Below are 19,611 nucleotides of genomic sequence, written 5' to 3'. Positions count from 1 at the left end.
AATACAATTTTACTGGGTGGTTTGGGTAAAGATCCCACTCTAGAAGGTAAATATGTGGTTTGGGCAGAGATCCCACTCTAGTAGGTAAATATAGGGTTTGGGTAAAGATCCCACTCTAGAAGGTAAATATGTGGTTTGGGCAGAGATCCCACTCTAGTAGGTAAATATAGGGTTTGGGTAAAGATCCCACTCTAGAAGGTAAATATAGGGTTTGGGTAAACATCCCACTCTAGAAGGTAAATATGTGGTTTGGGCAGAGATCCCACTCTAGTAGGTAAATATAGGGTTTGGGTAAAGATCCCACTCTAGAAGGTAAATATAGGGTTTGGGTAAAGATCCCACTCTAGAAGGTAAATATAGGGTTTGGGTAAACATCCCACTCTAGAAGGTAAATATGTGGTTTGGGCAGAGATCCCACTCTAGTAGGTAAATATAGGGTTTGGATAAAGATCCCACTCTAGAAGGTAAATATAGGGTTTGAGTAAACATCCCACTCTAGAAGGTAAATATGTGGTTTGGGCAGAGATCCCACTCTAGAAGGTAAATAATGTGTTTTGGGTAAACATCCCACTCTAGAAGGTAAATATGTGGTTTGGGCAGAGATCCCACTCTAGAAGGTAAATAATGTGGTTTGGGTAAACATCCCACTCTAGAAGGTAAATAATGTGGTTTGGGTAAACATCCCACTCTAGAAGGTAAATAATGTGGTCTGGGTAAATAAAGAGCAGTTAGTCTGAAAATGACAGTTGTGAGTTAGACATTAAAGGGAGATAATACTTGATTTAAAGCCTCTTCAGACTGTTTTATTTGCACCGATATGGACTGTCACTATCATATTTCTACATCCAGATTTTATCGGTCAAAGACTTATGGATTGGATAGAACCTGAGTTCCCAAGCTCTGGTAGCACTTTTTGTGGGGTTGTGGCAGATTACTCTGAAACTTTTGTAGAAATGCTACGTTTTCATGAAAAGTATATAAGTCTCTGATCTATACACCTCTTGCCAATCGTCAATTTTTTATAAAAGTGTAAAAATGTAAACAATAAGTTTTAAATAAGTAAAACAATAATAAATGTAAATAAATGATGATGTTTCATAGTAAAAGGCGACTTTGTTCTTCGAGGGTTCACGATCAGATGATGGTTTCTTGAATCGGGTTGCAACCAACAAAAGGTTGGGTACCACTGGGATAAAGCATGACATTTGACAAAATTATGTTATATAATTTCTTTTACAAATGTTTTTTGTATTTCAAGATGAAACTGATGGTAAAGCTGTTGTGAAAGAGAAGCCACATTCAGCTAAAACTTTAACAGAAAAGGCGGCCATAGCCAGACAGACAAGGGCTTCATTAGGTCACTCAAGGTAAACATATTAAAGATACATTCCCACATACAAACTGGGTGATTCGGTGATATATATCTTACAGCATGTTCAAACAAATTAAAGATGCCTTCCCGCGTACAAACTGAGTGATTTGATGACATATATCTTACAGCATGTTCAAACAAATTAAAGATACTTTCCCGCGTACAGACTGGGTGATTTGATGACATATTTGTACTAAAATCATATTTAAACTAATTAATCTATCAAATTTTTGCTTCAAATCTCTCTCAGAACATTGTATTCATGAGGAAAAATCCCAACCTGTAAAAAATGTGTTAAAAGAAGTCATGGTTTGTGTCATGTGACTTGGCTGTCTCGCTATCTAGAAATGGGAGCGAAGCCGGAGGAGAATTCGTGCAATATAAAAAATGATGTTGTCTTTAATCGCTGTCCATTTATCATAAATATTGATGCCTAAGTTAATTCTCGGATTATCCCCTGCCCACGTTTTTTGCCATGGTTTTTATCCCAGCACACCCTATCTTTATCTAGAATAATTGATATGCACTTCTACTATAGCCTATATTCTTTATAATGATGTCTTTTTTTATTGTAGGGGTCCATCTTGTATATCTAAGTCAACTGTAACACCAGTGGAAGCTGAGAAAACACCACAAGTAAGTAGATCCTTCATGGCCCCAGTCATTACTCTCTTACCACAAGTAGATCCTTTGATGCCCCAGTCAGTACTCTCTTACCACAAGTAGATCCTTCGTGGCCCCAGTCAGTACTCTAACTCTTACCACAAGTAGATCCTTCGTGGCCCCAGTCAGTACTCTAACTCTTACCACAAGTAGATCCTTCGTGGCTCCAGTCAGTACTCTCTTACCACAAGTAGATCCTTCGTGGCCCCAGTCAGTACTCTAACTCTTACCACAAGTAGATCCTTCGTGGCCCCAGTCAGTACTCTCTTACCACAAGTAGATCCTTCGTGGCCCCAGTCAGTACTCTCTTACCACAAGTAGATCCTTCATGGCCCCAGTCAGTACTCTCTTACCACAAGTTGATCCTCGTGGCCCAAGTCAGTACTCTAACCACAAACAAAAAATCTCTGGGGACTTCAGTACGAACCCTAACCCATACCCAGTGGATTATTTTCTTCAGTGAAGCACATTTTTGTCGAACTGAATGAGACTCTCATCACCTAGAAAAACATTTTCCAGTAGGCCCAGTATCACTTTGAAAGTGGTCCCTATCTGCTTGATAAAAATATGGTATGACAAGTTGATAGAGGTGAATGAAGGACTTTGTAGCCCATGTCACTCTCCAATTTTACGAAAGAATGCAGATTGTGTAGTACTACTGAACTTCTTTGTTCTGTTTTCTCCATGATCGAAATTACAACTTTATTTTTTAAGCTGCGTGACACAAATTATATTCCACATTCTTAATAAAATAGCTGCTCTGAGAGACTGGGTGAGCTCTAATTCTCTCTACACCCTCTTTTATAACCCCCTAATTTTTTTACGTCATACACTAACCATGGTGTTAATTTCCTTCAGAAATATGGAATAAACATCCCTCATACCCCAAAGATCGGGAGGAGAACATTACCTTATTTGATCTACCAAACACATTTCATAAACAAGATAGTATTTGATGGATAGTTTGATAATGGAATGGACATAATCAGTGTTTTTACCAAATTTTCACTGTTTTTATATATAAATATATCACTCATGTAATTTGAGTGTGTGAGATATGACTTCTATACAGTGTATGAATCTAATAATAAGCTAATTATGGTCGCAAAGACCATATTATTACACAAAACCACTAAATTATATATAGGCGTATGATAAAACCACACATTGTCATTTTACAAACGAATACAGATTGTTATTGTGTTTACATGTTTTTCAGCCACCTAAAGTAACACCTCAGGATCGGTTAGAGAAAGTATGGACAGCTCTTCACATGCCAGATGGTTTAAAGTTGGACATGGCCATTAAATACAGCTGTAATGAATTCTTCTTACAATTACCACAGGTACGGTGTGACCATTTGTATTGCCTTAAACACCCACTCTTACAATTACCAGAGGTATGGTATGACCATTTGTATAACCGTGAACACCCACTCTTACAATTACCACAGGTACGGTATGACCATTTGTATAACCGTGAACACCCACTCTTACAATTACCAGAGGTACAGTATGACCATTTGTATTGTCTTAAACACCCACTCTTACAATTACCAGAGGTACAGTATGACCATTTGTATTGTCTTAAACACCCACTCTTACAATTACCACAGGTACGGTATGACCATTTGTATTGCTGTAAACACCCACATATAATACACAACTTTCACCATTGGGGAGCCCCCTCCCCCGCACCCCATTGATCGAATATCCTTATTAGTTCCCTATCTGTAGTAAACGAGAGGTACAGTATCACCTTTATTAGTTCCCAACCTGTTGTACGGCAGGTATAAACATTATTAATTCCCTAGCTGGAGTAAACCACAGGTACAGTAGCACCTTTATTTGTTCCCTACTTGTAGTACCACAGGTATCACCTTTATTAGTTCCCTACCTGTAGTAAACCAGAGGTACGGTATAACCTTTATTAGTTCCCAGCCTGTTGTACCACAGGTATCGCCTTTATTAGTTCCCTAGCTGTAGTAAACCACAGGTACGGTATCACCTTTATTAGTTCCCAGCCTGTTGTTCCACAGGTATCACCTTTATATGGGGAACCACGGTGGCTCAGGGAGTAGGAAGTTGGCTCGCTAACCTTGAGGTCCTGTATTCAACCCCAGCATATGGGAAAGAGAAAGTTCATAGTGATTTTTAGACTTGGTTCCTTCTTGTCAGTGGTGCAGGACTGAGGGCCTGGCAAGAAAAAATGTTAAGTCGTTTGGATGGTCCGGAAAAACAAAGTCCTGTGTACACATTGGCGTGCATGTAAAAGATCCCTTGGTTGTTGGAATTCGATATAAGAGTAGGCTGTATCGCCGCTGTCAGGGCAAAATTTCCCTCATAGCACACTGTATGGCATATGCCCATCTGCATTAGCCCAGTTGGAGCAGAATAGTAGGACGTTAAACCACATTTCATTTTGTTTCCTATTTCCTATTTTCAGGCAATCTACCACTGGGAGAAGGTTACAGCTCAGATACTAAAGCGAGAAAATTTGTTAGAAAAATTAGAAAAGTTTGAACGAAAAGCTTCAGATCCAAACAGATTCTTTGAGAAAGGTAAGATTCTTTCTATTCAAGACAGGAATATCTCACGCAATTCCATGTCACTTGATTGTAATTTCGTCAATTCGGGACTTTCCAGGAACTCACACCCTTAGTTTGATTTGAATTTTAAAATTAAATGAATTTATTTTTGTCAGGTCATCGAGGAAGTTCTGTAAATCGTCTGGAAGAAGCCAAACAAAGAAGTGCATTTTATAAGGTAACTTGTAGAATTCATAAGGGAATATCAGCACATATTTTGTGTAAAGTAGGGATATTGTTATCTATACTAATATTCGTGACTGTCGTTTGTTTGTTTGTTTGTTCAGGGTTGGCGGCAGCACTAGGGCAGTCTCAAGGCTGAAATTTGGTGGATAGGGCTTGATCGGACCGGGGGGTAACATAGTCCTGGTGTCGATGACTACCACTTCTGGTTTCGGAGTTATACTATTCTTCTGGTTCATGATTATAAGAGTGCTATGCTGGGTCAACCACTAGTTATTCTATAAAAACAAACCACTTTGGTGTTTGCCTTGTTTTACACATACTGTATTTTATGGTCATCTACAAATTTATTGAACTTATAAAGCTCCATATTTATCAGATCTATATGTTTGAAAATTCTTCGACTTGATTGGCTACCAAAATAATGTTTGTGCTATATAAATGTGATATATATATAAATGTTGTGTTATATAAATGCCAGAATTACCATATTATTATTCAATAATATAACAAGTATTAAAGTTTGTACTGTTTGAATTTTTAAACGTGATATTTAACTAAAATGAAATTAAAGACAAGTTGTTTAAATAATTAATATTAATTCTTTGTTTTTTTAGAGAGAATATAAGTTGTAATATAGAATTATGCCTTGTCCATTTTATCATGTTTAAATTATTATTTTTTATTTTTTTATTTTTTTTTAGAGAATTGATTTGATAGAAGAAGAATTAACAAAAGAATTAGAATATATCAAACAGACTTTCCAAGATATTATTACATATAGGGTATATTAATTTAATCTGTAACTATACTAATGTCCAAAAGAAAGTATACACTGTGCATTTTGTGCTGCATCAACCAAAGTCGTTTTTCCATGGTATGCGGTATTTGGGTAGAATGTCAATTTGTTTCACATTTTTATTTTGCTTAGAAATGTTGAGTTTGGACGCAAGAGACAAACTCAGTAATGCTTTATAAAATGTTTTTAATCTAAACAAAACTTAGTCATACTTTTAGTGTGTATACTTTCTTTTGGACATCAGTATACATGCCAATACAAGCAAATATCATTGAATTTAACCATTCAACACAGCCATTGAATAACCCATGGTTGTACACTCGGCAAACCTTGGCAGATTCCGGTACCCTACATCTAACCTCGGCTGTATGATAGTAATTGATATGTACCTACGCCCATACATTTGTGATGCGGCTACCGGTTTACTTTAACAGGAAAACATGCCGCTTTTACAAAAAAGTCCCAAAATGGCGTCTTTTGTCGAGTGTATATAACTAAACGAGCAGAGATATTGTCTCAAGGCTGCTGGTTTGATATAATTCCCTGGTAATTCCCCAAACCCAATGCCAAACTTGACGTTTGTTGATATAATACACTCTCCACAGAAATCTCCATGGGCGCAGCCATTTTTCATCCGGGACCTTTAAAATAGTTCCAATATGGCGGAATTCGTCATACAGCCGAGATTAGATGCGTAGAATCTGTCGAGGTTTGCCGAGTGATGGTTGTATTTAATGGCTTTGACACAGACTACTTTGAATGACATCATCACAACTGTAATGACGTCACTACTTGGCAACCACTGTTTTTGAAAAAAGATAATGGTGATGATTTTTTGGATAATCTGGATAGTAGTGTCTACAGTTAAAGAATTAGAAACTATGACTTGTGGAATACTTGGGCAGGGATACACTCTTGTGAACCATTGAATAACCAAAGCGGTATTCAATGGTCATTGAGTTCTGTCATGGACCATGGTTCTATCTATATATTCATTATCTTTAAGTTCTTGTATAAAATATACTTGTATACAGTATATGGGACCCAAACTCGTTGCACCTCGCTTGCTTTATTGTCGAGTCGAGTTCCAATTCTGGACTGTAGAGTTCGAAGTCAAGTCTTTGCATGTATTTGATCTCACTACAATATGGATTACAACATTTCAATGAAATTCTAATGTATTAATTGATTTATAGGGTCATTTATTTTTGTTTTGTTGTAATTTCAGGGTCGACCGTACGTTGATAAGATGAAATGGGATCGTATCGAGATGTTATATTGGCTACAAGAAGAAAGAAAAGAACATGGCATCAAATACGAGGCTGCTATTCGACAATTACCACTTAAACAGGCTTTATTAGACCCCATTCAACATCAACATTCCTAAAAATATATAACAGGCTATCAACATTCTATGAAATTGGCTATATAACACCCAAGTGTGGACATAAGGCACCTGTCACAGGCTGTCACAATCTGATTAAAATATAGATCTATATTTCGTTTCTTTTTCTTTATACTTTCGATGGCCTACACTACATGAAGATCTGACAAGTTTTAACTATAGGTCACGTCAGGGGTCAAAAGACCGACTTATGACCCTATGACGTCAGAAATTTGATTAACCAATCAGCATTGATGTTACTAGTGGATTACCCACAGTTCCGTGAAAAACACGCCTAAAGCTTGCCGTAACAGACCGTTTCATTGGCTTATTCCTGACACCATTCAGAACACGAATTAAATAACAACTCTTCCAGATCCAAGTGTAGTAAAGACAAGTAAAACGAAATTTTGAACTATAAAAACGAAACGAAATAGGATCAGTGTTTTAACCAGATTGAGGCTGTCAGACATAAATTATCACACAACTTATGGTATAATATAAAACATGTGATAATTTGTTTCTTCTGACATAGCATGTGATAGGTGCCTTCTGTCCAGACTTGTCTATAATTGTACTGACAAAGTCTGACGGGTTCCTTCTGTCCAAGATTGATTACCGCCTATTCTATAAAACATTGGGTGGTGGTGGGGGGGGGGGGCTGAATGGTTAGTTTGTGCACTTTGTATCATATGGTCTGCCATTGAGTCAACTGGCATGGTTTCATTTCTCCGGTTGTCTGTGACAAGGAGTAGGGCTGCCTGTCCATCCTCAAGGGTTTTCTCTGTGTCCTCCAGTTTCCTCCCACTGCTAAAGATCCCCACGTGCAAGTGAATCATTGAAGTAAGATTTAATCCATATGTTAGTCCCGAAATGACCTAGTTTATGTCAAATGGACGTTAAACCCCCATTTCTCTCTCTGTGTCTATAAAACATGCTTTCTTATTTTCTATTCAACATTAACATTCCCCAATCACCGACCACAAATCCACAACTGTTCATATTCTGTAAGACAGGCTTTATAAAGAGCCTAGTCCATCAACATTGTCTAATAAATAGATTTATATGATCCGAAGGTCAACATAAATATATGATGTAACTAATGACAACAGTTGTATCAGTCTTCTAAAGATATATACTGGCCTTTAAAAGTAGGACGTTAAACCTCATTTCATTTCCGGCCTTTAAACAGAATGAGGCCAAGTGTATAACTGTTGATTGTCAAAATGAAGAATCTAAATCGATGTCCTGTAACAAATATATTTTGCTTTCAGTAGTTGGGTATGTCTTCTAATGAGTCGTTTTGTCACATCTTTCAAGGATGATTTTTATCATATCCTGTAAAATCCGAAATGAAGAGCAAGCTAATGTCAAGCATCTGAGTGAAAGGTTTTGAAATTAACACCAAGTATGTGAAAATATAAAGATAGTGTCAGAACTAGCCCCAGAAGTGTGAGGAGTAAAAGAAATTCATGAAATAAAACAAAATTCCTATCAAAGATGCATTTTCACTGAGCCAAACTAAAACAGCATTATTACTGTCTTTCACAATCGGTCCAAATTTTGTTGATAATCATTTACCTATTTCTGTTCATTGTACATGTACATGTATATACATTGATAATTATTGATAGTCTAAAAGTCATTTCAGCCACAGATAACGGATAAAAATGTTAGTCTTAAAACCAATAAATGTTCCATTTTCTTGAATATGTACTGGAAGCTCATTCCAGGCCTTGTTTTCACAACACATTCTCAGACTTCAGTTAAAGAATTTATTAACAAGAACTAAATCTGCCTATTGCAGGTCTTTCTTTAGGCCTTAAAAGTTATATAAACTATTATATATTTATAAACATAATCAACTCTCAATCTGATGGGTTCGATTTTCAACAGATTTGAATCCGATCTGCGATTCAGCGGCTGTTAATGATTAACCATAATCGAGACTTTGTTAATTATCGTAACAATGACAATTGAGGCTCCAGTGTTATTAAAATGAGGATTTCTCGGCTTAGAGTGAAGTAATTTGACTGAAATTTTCCGCATATTCTCTTTTCATTATCTTTTTTTAAACTATTAAAGCAAGAACTGCCAGCTCTTTATCTATTCTCCAATAATGACACTTTAAGTCTGAGAATGCTTTGTGAAACGGGGGCCAGATGTTTCAACTGGTAGTGAATATTTCCCATGGCGTATAAAAATTTTGGAACACAGAGTAATGGTGAATGGTTATACAGTATATATATTTTTTTTAGGTATGTGTAATTTTTTTAGGCAATGATTGTTGATTTTGTAAAATAGTATTTTATTTTTCTTGTATAAATTATTTATATTATTTTGTAGCATTTCTGTGATAATAGTTTTATAAAGAATAACATTTACTACCAATATGTGTGTATCCATGCTGACAAACTTCTCTTAACCAAAATCTGTGCTGCTGTTCTATTGATAGAAATAAAAATATTAACCTATATTTTATTTTGTTCTGGGAGCTGCAGTGGCTCCATGTCCCTGAAGCAACAACCGCATGTTTTACAACCTCTAACCGTTGCTAGATTTGTAAGAAATTCCTGAACTTATAGGTACATTATCTCCCTTTACAACAGGCCGTGACACAAACACACTCAAATCAAACATGGCAATTTCCACGCACGGAAACCTTGACATTGACCAAACCTTGAACTTTGCAACTCGATTATCACAGGTAGACATTTTAGGTGGAAAGCACAAGAATTGGTATTAGCGATGATAATGTCCATCAAGGGGGGGAGAGAGAAATGTGGTTTAACATCCACTCAACACAAACTAGGTCATTTCGGGATTAACACATAATTCAATTTTATTTCAACAATTCACTTGCTCGTAAGGGTTTTTTAGCAATGGGAGGAAACCAGAGGACCCGGAGAAAACCCACGAGGTTGGACAGGCGACCCTACTCTTTGTCACGTACAAACGGGGAATCGAAACCACACCGGTTGATTCAATGACAGGCCTTATGATACAGCACGCACGTGCTATCCATTCGGCCATCCAACCCCTTTGTCTATCAAGGAATCAGAGAGGTCCCCAGCAGCTGAGTCCGAGCAATCGAAATTAGTGACGGAATATGCATGGGAAATACCCAAAGGGCTTGATAAGATGTACGGAGTTAAAGCGAGATCAAGCCTTCTAATGAAGACGACAACAAGGAGGCCCTGGGGCCGATCTCAGTGTTACGGGATGTTAGAATGAGCCCAAAGCATGGTGTATGCCTAGTGGTCTTTATCAGTCGGAGGGAACCGGAGAAAACCCACGAGGTTGGACAGGTGACCCTACTCAATGCATGGTGTATGACTGTGTCCATTACCCTATTGATGTAGAAAACTAGGTCAATTTGGGATTAACACGGTTTAATTTTTTTTCAATAATTCACTTGCGCGTAGTGGTCTTTATATATCAGTCGGAGGGACCTAGAGAAAACCCACGAGGTTGGATAGGTGACCCTACTCCTTGGAATCGAAACCACGCCAGTTGACTCTATGACAGACGCGTTAACCATTCGGCCACCCAACCCCCTCTGTCAACAATATGAAAGAGACCCGGTCATTTGGGGATATGTTTATTTCAATAATATACTTGAGCGACCGAGCGAGGTGGTTGTGGTTGTGGTTGGGGGGGGGGGGGGGGGTATAAATGGAGAGAAAGAAGCTAGAGAACCCAGAAAAACCCTATGAGGTTAGGCAGAGGCGACTCTTTTCAGACCCTAGTACTAAATGAACCTTTCACATACAAACCAGGATTCAACCCATGACTTTCAATTCCCTGGTTGTACGTGACCAGGAGTAGGGGCACCTGTCCAACCTCGTGGGTTTTCTCAGAGTCCTCCGGTATCCTCCCACTGCTAAAGACCCCTACGCGCAAGAGAATTATGGAAATAAAAGTGAGCCATGTGTTAATCCCGAAATGACCTAGTTTGTGTCGAGTGGACGTTAAACTCCTCTCTCGCTCTCTCCCTTCTCCTCTCTCTCTTTCCTTTCTCTCTTCCCTCTCTCTCTCTCAACCCATTGTATTTCATTTAAAGACTTCAAGACCTAAAGCCAGGTACATGTATTATGGCAGGGGTTGCTCACTCTTAAGAACATCTAATATCACTTCTTATTTCTTTGGGGGGAGGGGGGGCATACATGTACATAATAGATAACATTCCCATTGAATGCTTGGAAGTAGTAGTATATGTATAGCATCACTATATTAGGTAAGTATATGTATAGGGGAGACCGGGGTTGATCGGGACACTTTTAACACTTTCTAATATTCGAAGACAGAATTTAGCCCAGTAAGGTAAATTTTATTGTCGACATCATAAGCTAATATTGCTCTAATAGTTGTTACCTATTCCAGAATCCAATAAAATAGTGTTTACTTTCTTTCGTCAATTTAGTACATTTCTTGAAACCGTCCTAACCTAACCCATGTCGGGCCGGTCGGGACAGCATACGGGGAATGTTGGGACAAGGTGTCCTAACTTAACCCAATTTAAAAGTTTCTTAATTTAAGCAGGATAATCTTTAATAACACCAGGCTGATACAATCTAAATGTTGGGAGGGAGGGGGGGGGCTAGGGGCAGATGCTTCATAACTACAGGAGAGAGGAATTAACATATTTTTATTTAATCTGAAATAAATAAAATATGAAACATACACCTGAAACATATTTGAAATAATATTTGTTCTTGTCATTGTCTTTCAGTATTGTCTTATCAATTTCAAGACGCATTGTTTATATATCATCATCCGAATCACAGTTTTGACAGGTGAAAGCGAGTGTGTCTTGAGGAGTGCACAGAACATGGGCCCACATCTGACAGACAACACAACTGACCCATTTTTCTCTAGGGCGAATACTGGAGTAGGGTTCGCCACAAACAACACAGTCTACATCAGCATCGTCTTCTTCGGAATCAGAAATTTCAATGCGATTTTTCTTTCTTTTCTGTACTTTCTTTCTGTTATTTTTGTCCACACCCGTTTTATCGAGACTGAATTTGATTTTCTTTGCTGCTGATTTTTTCGATGTTTTCATAGCTTCTTCAGCTGCTAGTGAATCTTTTACTGGGGTGTCGGTCAAAATTGCTGTGTGTCGCCTCCTCCTATTAATCAATTTCTGTTGACTGACGGGCGCCTTTGGCAAGGGTCGAACTATTGATGGTGGACTGTTAAATGGTAGTGTGTCCACTGACATTGTCTTGTGAGGTGTATGTCCATTTTCACCATCTGTAGTTGGAGAGGGGTTTGGCTCGAACGTTATATCTAATAGTTGAACAGTGTCGATCACTTTCGTTTGGACACTGACGTACTGAGCTCCAACACCATGTCCAAATAAGGCTAATTCAATACTCAGATGAGCTTGCTCTATATTCCTTGGTGGATGCTGTCGTCGGCAGGTATTTCTATTTGCATCAAGTTGATGCAAATCTATTTGGACTCCAAGGGCATTGCATATACCATCAAGTAACATATCAGCAGTATTTGTGTTGTAATCCTTGCAGAAAAGGTACTGTTTTAGCTGCTTAAATACATCGTCGTCGTCAATGCTGAACTGTTGGTAAAAGCCAATGTTAGTTTCAACCTCCTTCATCAGCTTTTCACTTATTTGCTGCGTAGTCATACATATATTTTGCTCTAGCAAACTTTGATTAACAGCCTGTAACAAACAGTGACCATCACCTCGAACATCAACAAGGACCTTCCCTCGTTCTAACAAATGTGATTCAATTATCTGTCTCTCTTGGGTAGGATTACTTGAATTTAAAACTTGTGATGGAGATGGGTTATTGTAAGGTTTATCTGTCACAGTTGATGGCGCAAAGGCTTTGTCTGAGAATATCACAGGTTTAACAGGTAAAATACCAGCAACACGAAATCCACTCACACAATTTTGATAAGAAAATGACTTATGCCACACCTCTTTTAATAAGCCAGGAATTTCATATATTGTAAGAGTTTTAACTGGGTGTACACGTAACCAGGTGTCCATTACTCCAGCTATGTGATGCTTAAATCGGCCGAATACTGAGCAATCTAAGGGTTGTAGTTTATGACAGCAATGAGGAGGGAAGCTGAGCATCACAACTCCGTTGCTCTTGGCATATTCAATCATCTGAACACTGAGATGCGAATCGTGGTTGTCTACAAGCAATAGAACTGGTCTATCGGGGGTAGGTTTTACAATATTCACAAAATGCTCCATTGTTTGCAGAAAAATATCTCTATTCATCCATCCTGACGCATTTCCAGCATCAACACAGCCAACTGGACCATCAGTTATAAAATGATTGTGATATCGGACTCTTGGAAATATAATCATCGGTGGTAGAACAGAACCAATAGCTTTGGTCCCTGCACAAACGGTTACTAGTTCACCACGTTCGCGAGACACCAATCCACCAACTTGTTTTGAACCTTGAGGTGCGACGTTTCGCTTTGATTTCTGGACGGTTGTAACACCTGTCTCGTCTATGTTCCATATATCAGCAGCTCCAAGATTATATTTCTCAATCACGGAGATGAGTTTATCGAAGAACTTTTGTACATTCACAGGGTTGAAACCAGTCGCCCTTGCAAAGCTTGTTGCTTCAGGTGTCCTAAGGCTCAATGGATGGCGCTTGATGAAACCTGTGAACCAATCAGTTCCTTCAATGTGATTTTCTTTCCATGATTCAGGGATCCTGACATCATTTTCTAATGCTACCTCATACGCCAATTCGCGAACTTCTCTAGGTGTTAGACCGAAATATATTGATGATGCTTGGAGTAAATACTGTACAATTTCCTTCTCCTGCAAATCTGTTAAGATCTGTCGATTCTTCTTGTAGCCTAGCTATACTAATGTTCTCCGTGGATCCACATAAGCCCACCCTTCTCTTATTTTCTTGGTTAACGTAGGTGTGTAAAGAACTTTTAGGGATACCATACTTAGTGGCGACTTTGCGAATAGATCCATTATCATTTACCACTTCACTTACTGCTCGAAGAACTACATCAGGAGATGTACTTGCTCGATGGGAAAGTCTTACATATCCCTAAATGATTGTTGAAAGAGGTAGAGGGGTAGGTCTGGACATAGTGTGGGGCAGGTTGGGACAATGTCCTAACCTACCCCAATGCGAGTGTCCCAACCTCTCCCACTGCAACTCGCGACGTGTGACTGAAAATATCAGATTCAGGACTACTTTAAATCCACGTGTTATCCCCTTAACTTGTGGTCCTATAATAACCATAAAATGTTTCCGGTATAATAATGCTTGAAGTTTCTTACTCTTCAAGCTAATCACAAAAACTGCATGCATTGAAGTTTTTACTTTTTTACTTTAAAAACTGTTTTTCGAAAAAAAAAACCTATTCTTACCTTAGTCTACGCCTGGGAAGTATATCGGAGATGGCGGACGACGTGTGACGTGTGCTGGTGCATTGCGAGTTATCTCCCTTGAAACTAGTCTAAGGAACCGGTGTCCCAACCTGGACGTGTCCCAACCAACCCCGGTCTCCCCTAGCATCACTATATTATGTAAGTATATGTTAGCATCACTATATTAGGTAAGTATATGTATAGCAACACTATATTAGGTAAGTATATGAATAGCAACACTATATTAGGTACGTATATGTATAGCAACACTATATTAGGTAAGTATGTGTATAGCAACACTATATTAGGTAAGTTTATGTATTTAGCAACACTATATTAGGTAAGTATATGTATAGCATCACTATATTAGGTAAGTATATGTTAGAAACACTATATTAGGTAAGTATATATATAGCATCACTATATTAGGTAAGTATATGAATAGAAACACTATATTAGGTAAGTATATGTATAGCATCACTATATTAGGTAAGTATATGAATAGCAACACTATATTAGGTAAGTATATATATAGAATCACTATATAAGGTAAGTATATGTATAACATCACTATATTAGGTAAGTATATGTATAGCATCACTATATTAGGTAAGTATATATATAGCATCACTATATTAGATAAGTATATGTATATAGCAACACAATATAGGTAAGTATATGTATAGCATCATATTGAACTTATTCATTAAGATAGACTTTATAATAGTTTGATATAAATCTTATCAAAATCCAAGTTAATAATTGAAAATCAACCTATAGTTATATCTAGAGATATCAGTACTGTCAACTATACTATAGCAATGATATTGATTACAATGGTTTACATTAGTTCAGCTCTGAACGTATATCATTAAAATCGCCGTGTACGTTCAGGGATCGTCCGATTTGATTTAGCTTAGACAAGTTAGAGTGAGAGGTCATATTATCATCATAAGATAAAGACGCATAGATCTACTTCTAGGCCTACAGTGCTCAGTACTCTACATTAGAATATCATAATATGCAATATAATGCCAATCAAATATGAAAACATCTTTCACCAAATATGTACTCGTACAAAATAAATTTTTTGATGATATATATTGCTGTTCGTATAATCTATTAGATCTATGTTATTATGGCTTAGTATTTATTATATATTTATAGCACTAGGCCTAGCACTAGGCCTTGCACTCGACGATGACTTGTATCGTACTCGTAGCAGACTACGCGACGTAGACTGAGCTCTTTTTCTTCAGAAATGCTGATTTTTTTTAATCCCTCAATAGTCCCTAAAATTAAAACACCCGGCATAGGACCTACTCTGGGTACCATATCCACCACCCGGTCTGTAGCCGTGCCACATGAAATGTGTGGTAACCTGATATCTCCGAAACCGCTAACCGGAAGTGGTCGAAATTTGGCTACTCTGAGATATTATTAATGTAATTATAATTTGCAAGTTTCATTGAAATCGATCGGTATTTGCAGACTGTAGCCGTGCCACATGAAATGTGTGGTAACCTGATATCTCGGAAACCGCTAACCGGAAGTGGCCGAAATTTTGGCTACTCTGAGATATTATTAAAGTAATTATAATCCGCAAGTTTCATTGAAATCGGTTGATAATTGTGGTCTGTAGCCGTGCCACATGAAATGTGTGGTAACCTGATATCTCGGAAACCGCTAACCGGAAGTGGTCGAAATTTTGCATACTCTGAGATATAATTAATAAAGTAATTATAATCTGCAAGTTTCATTGATATCGGTTGATAATTGTGGTCTGTCGCCGTGCCACATGAAATGTGTGGTAACCTGATATCTCCGAAACCGCTAACCGGAAGTGGTCTAAATTTTGGCTAGTTTGAGATATTATTAAAGTAATTATAATCTGCAAGTTTCCTTGAAATCTGTTGATAAATGTGGTCTGTAGCTGTGCCACATGAAATGTGTGGTAATCTAATATCTCGGAAACCGCTAACCGGAAGTAGTCGAAATTTTCGCTATTCTGAGATGTAATTCAAGTAATTATAATCAGAAAGTTTCCTTGAAATCTGTTGATAATTGTGGTCTCTAGCCGTGCCATATGAAATGTGTGGTAACCTGATATCACCGAAACCGCTAACCGGAAGTAGTCGAAATTTTGCCTACTCTGAGATATTATTAATGTTATTATAATCTGCAAGTTTCATTGAAATCGGTTTGAAATTGCGGTCTGTAGCCGTGCCACATGAAATGTGTGGTAACCTTATATCTCCGAAACCGCTAACCAGAAGTGGTCGAAATTTTGCCTACTCTGAGATATTATTAATGTTATTATCATCTGCAAGTTTCATTGAAATCGGTTTGTAATTGCGGTCTGTAGCCGTGCCACATGAAATGTGTGGTAACCTGATATTTCGGAAACCGCTAACCGGAAGTGGTCGAAATTTTGCCTACTCTGAGATATTATTAATGTAATTATAATTTGCAAGTTTTCTGTACGTTTCGTGGATATCGGTTGATAATTGTGGTCTGTTGCCGTGCCACATGAAATGTGTGGTAACCTGATATCTCATAAACAGCTAACCGGAAGTGGCCAAAATTTTGGCTACTCTGAGATATTATTAAAGTTATTATAATCTGCAAGTTTCATTGAAATCGGTTGATAATTGTGGTCTGTAGCCGTGCCACATGAAATGTGTGGTAACCTGATATCTCGGAAACCGCTAACCGGAAGTGGTCGAAATTTTGGCTACTCTGAGATATAATTACAGTAATTATAATCTGCAAGTTTCATTGAAATCGGTTGATAATTGTGGTCTGTAGCCGTGCCACATGAAATGTGTGGTAACCTGATATCTCGGAGACCGCTAACCGGAAGTGGTCAAAATTTTGGCTAATCTGAGGTATTATTAATGTCATTATAATCTGCAAGTTTTATGGATATCGGTTCATAATTTCGGTCTGTAGCCGTGCCACATGAAATGTGTGGTATCCTGATATCTCGGAAACCGCTAATCGGAAATGGTCGAAATTTTGGCTATTCTGAGATATTATTAATGTCATTATAATCTGCAAGTTTTATGGATATCGGTTCATAATTGCAGTCTGTAGCCGTGCCACATGAAATGTGTGGTAACCCCCATATCTCGGAAACCGCCAACCGGAAGTCGCCGAAAGTTTTGCTACTCAGAGATCTTATCGATGTTATCATAATCTGTAAGTTTCATTCAAAATCGGGTAACGGTCTGTAGTCTTAAGGCTATTTTGAAATTCTTCCTTACCATATGTGGGAAATAGCCACTGCCAACAATCATTAACATCAACATGGTTATATACTGTAACAACTTTAGACGTAGTGGTTGTATAGTTGAGATATATCATGGTGTATATCTGTGTATGCGTGTGTGTGTGTGATTTCTGAAATATACAAATGTAGCCTTTTGGAAAAAAATGATGTACGGTTGTAGAATTCTGAATATCGATACGTTTCGTTCTATTATTACCTCAAAATGCTTCTCCCACAATTCAATGGCATTCTAGGAAGAGGAGGGTAACTCCATAAGAGGGTTACAGAACTCTGTATATCGATAGGGTTCGTGCTTTCTTTATCTCAGTGTGTGTGTGTGTGTGTGGGTGTGGTGGGGGGGGGGCGAATGGTTAGCATGTTCGTGCTGTATCATACGTCATACTGAACTGACGTGGTTTCGATTCCCCGGTTTTACGTGAGAAGATTTCCGCCCACTGCTAAAGACCACTACGCGCAAGCGGATTATTGAAATAAAACTGAACCATCTGTTAGTCCCGAAATGACATAGTTTGTGTGAGTGGACGTTAAAACTAGACCCCTCTCTCTCTCTTTCTCTCCATTTCAATAGTCCCTTGCTTTCATCGAAAGGCGGGCGACAACAACACTATTTAAAACACATTTGTAGGGGGGGTGGATGGCTGAATGGTTAGTGTGCGCGCACTGTATCATAAAGTCTGTCATTGAGTCGACTGGCGTGGTTTCGAATCCCCGGTTGTACGTGACAAGGAGTAGGGTCGCCTGTCCAACCTCGTGGGTTTTCTCCCGGTCCTCCGGTTTCCTCCCACTGCTAAAGACCCCTACGCGCAAGCGAATTATTGAAATAAAATTAAACCATATGTTAGTCCCGAAATGACCTAGTTTGTGTCGAGTGGACATTAAACCCCATTTCTCTCTCTCTCTCTCTCACAGATTTGTAATTATTCATAATCATGGTGTAAGACTATCATTGTTCCATTATATAAGCAACCCCTAGAAACTATGGATTGGTTTCTTTATTGTTAGTATGTATGCTTACAAATGGAGGGGGGAGGGGGTGTCTCTCTGTGGCTGTGATGACGTCATACCAGAACCTGACCCACAGCGCGCTGGAATTTTTTTTTTTGTCATTATACGGATTTATAATTTTTCTCAGGGTGAAGATACAATATGATTTTCCCTCATTTATCCAAAGTTTTAATTCTAACAACTGTAATACACACGATATTAGGTAAGTATATGTAAAGCATCACTATATTAGGTAAGTATATGTATAGCAACACTATATTAGGTAAGTACATGTTTATATATATATAGCATCACTATATTAGGTAAGTATATTTACTACACACTATATTAGGTATGTATATAAACCAACCCCTGGTCCAAGTTGGTCCGAGTTGTCATGCATGCACATAAGAGCAGTTGACAGTACATGTGAGAGAGAAGAGAGAGAGAAGTGGGGTTTAACACATAAACTAGGTCATTTCGGGACTAACATATGGTTTAATTTTATTTCAATAATTCGCTTGCGCGTAGGGGTCTTTAGCAGTGTGAGGAGATCGGAGGACCCGAAGAAAACCCACGAGGTTGGACAGACGACCCTACTCCTTGTCACATACAACCAGGGATTCCAAACCACGCCAGTTGACTCAGTGACAGGCCGTATGATACAGCGCGCATGTGCTAACCATTCGGCCATCCAACCCCCCATCAGTAGGCCTACATGTAACTTCTATGTGTTAGATTGGGCTCCTGAACAATTTTGGAAAACTACATGTAGGAGACGACCATTTGACGATATGGGTGACATTTGCGAAATTCAGAAGAAATGAAATGAAATGGAGTTTAATGTCCTACTGTTGAAATTCAGAAGACTGTTGATAAATCTTGTTGAAGTAAGAGGCATGTTATACTTACATGTATCATAAAAGAAGGTAATTTATACACCAATTGACGAGTAAA

The 19,611-nt window shown here is 38.2% G+C and overlaps 2 protein-coding genes across 2 annotated transcripts; one reads left to right on the top strand and one right to left on the bottom strand.

Annotated features, from left to right (window-relative positions):
- Positions 1-682: 682 nt before the first annotated feature.
- On the top strand, positions 683-7,803 carry LOC126818121 (coiled-coil domain-containing protein 87; the record flags this gene model as incomplete). Its single annotated transcript, XM_050545330.2, has 8 exons — positions 683-695; positions 1,259-1,367; positions 1,948-2,008; positions 3,255-3,380; positions 4,481-4,595; positions 4,739-4,800; positions 5,510-5,590; positions 6,833-7,803. Coding segments are annotated over 8 exons (726 nt in total), but the record flags the coding sequence as incomplete, so codon positions are not given.
- A 3,914-nt stretch (positions 7,804-11,717) lies between these two features.
- On the bottom strand, positions 11,718-13,358 carry LOC126818120 (uncharacterized). The gene has a single exon (XM_050545329.2). The coding sequence runs from the start codon at positions 13,335-13,337 to the stop codon at positions 11,751-11,753; it is 1,587 nt and encodes a 528-aa protein (XP_050401286.2). The 5' UTR covers positions 13,338-13,358; the 3' UTR covers positions 11,718-11,750.
- Positions 13,359-19,611: the final 6,253 nt, after the last annotated feature.

The sequence above is a fragment of the Patella vulgata genome, chromosome 4 (assembly GCF_932274485.2).
Source record: "Patella vulgata chromosome 4, xgPatVulg1.2, whole genome shotgun sequence".
NCBI classification, from domain to species: domain Eukaryota; kingdom Metazoa; phylum Mollusca; class Gastropoda; family Patellidae; genus Patella; species Patella vulgata.
Note: the sequence above shows the minus strand (reverse complement) of the source record. Positions and strands in the feature narration are given on the sequence as shown.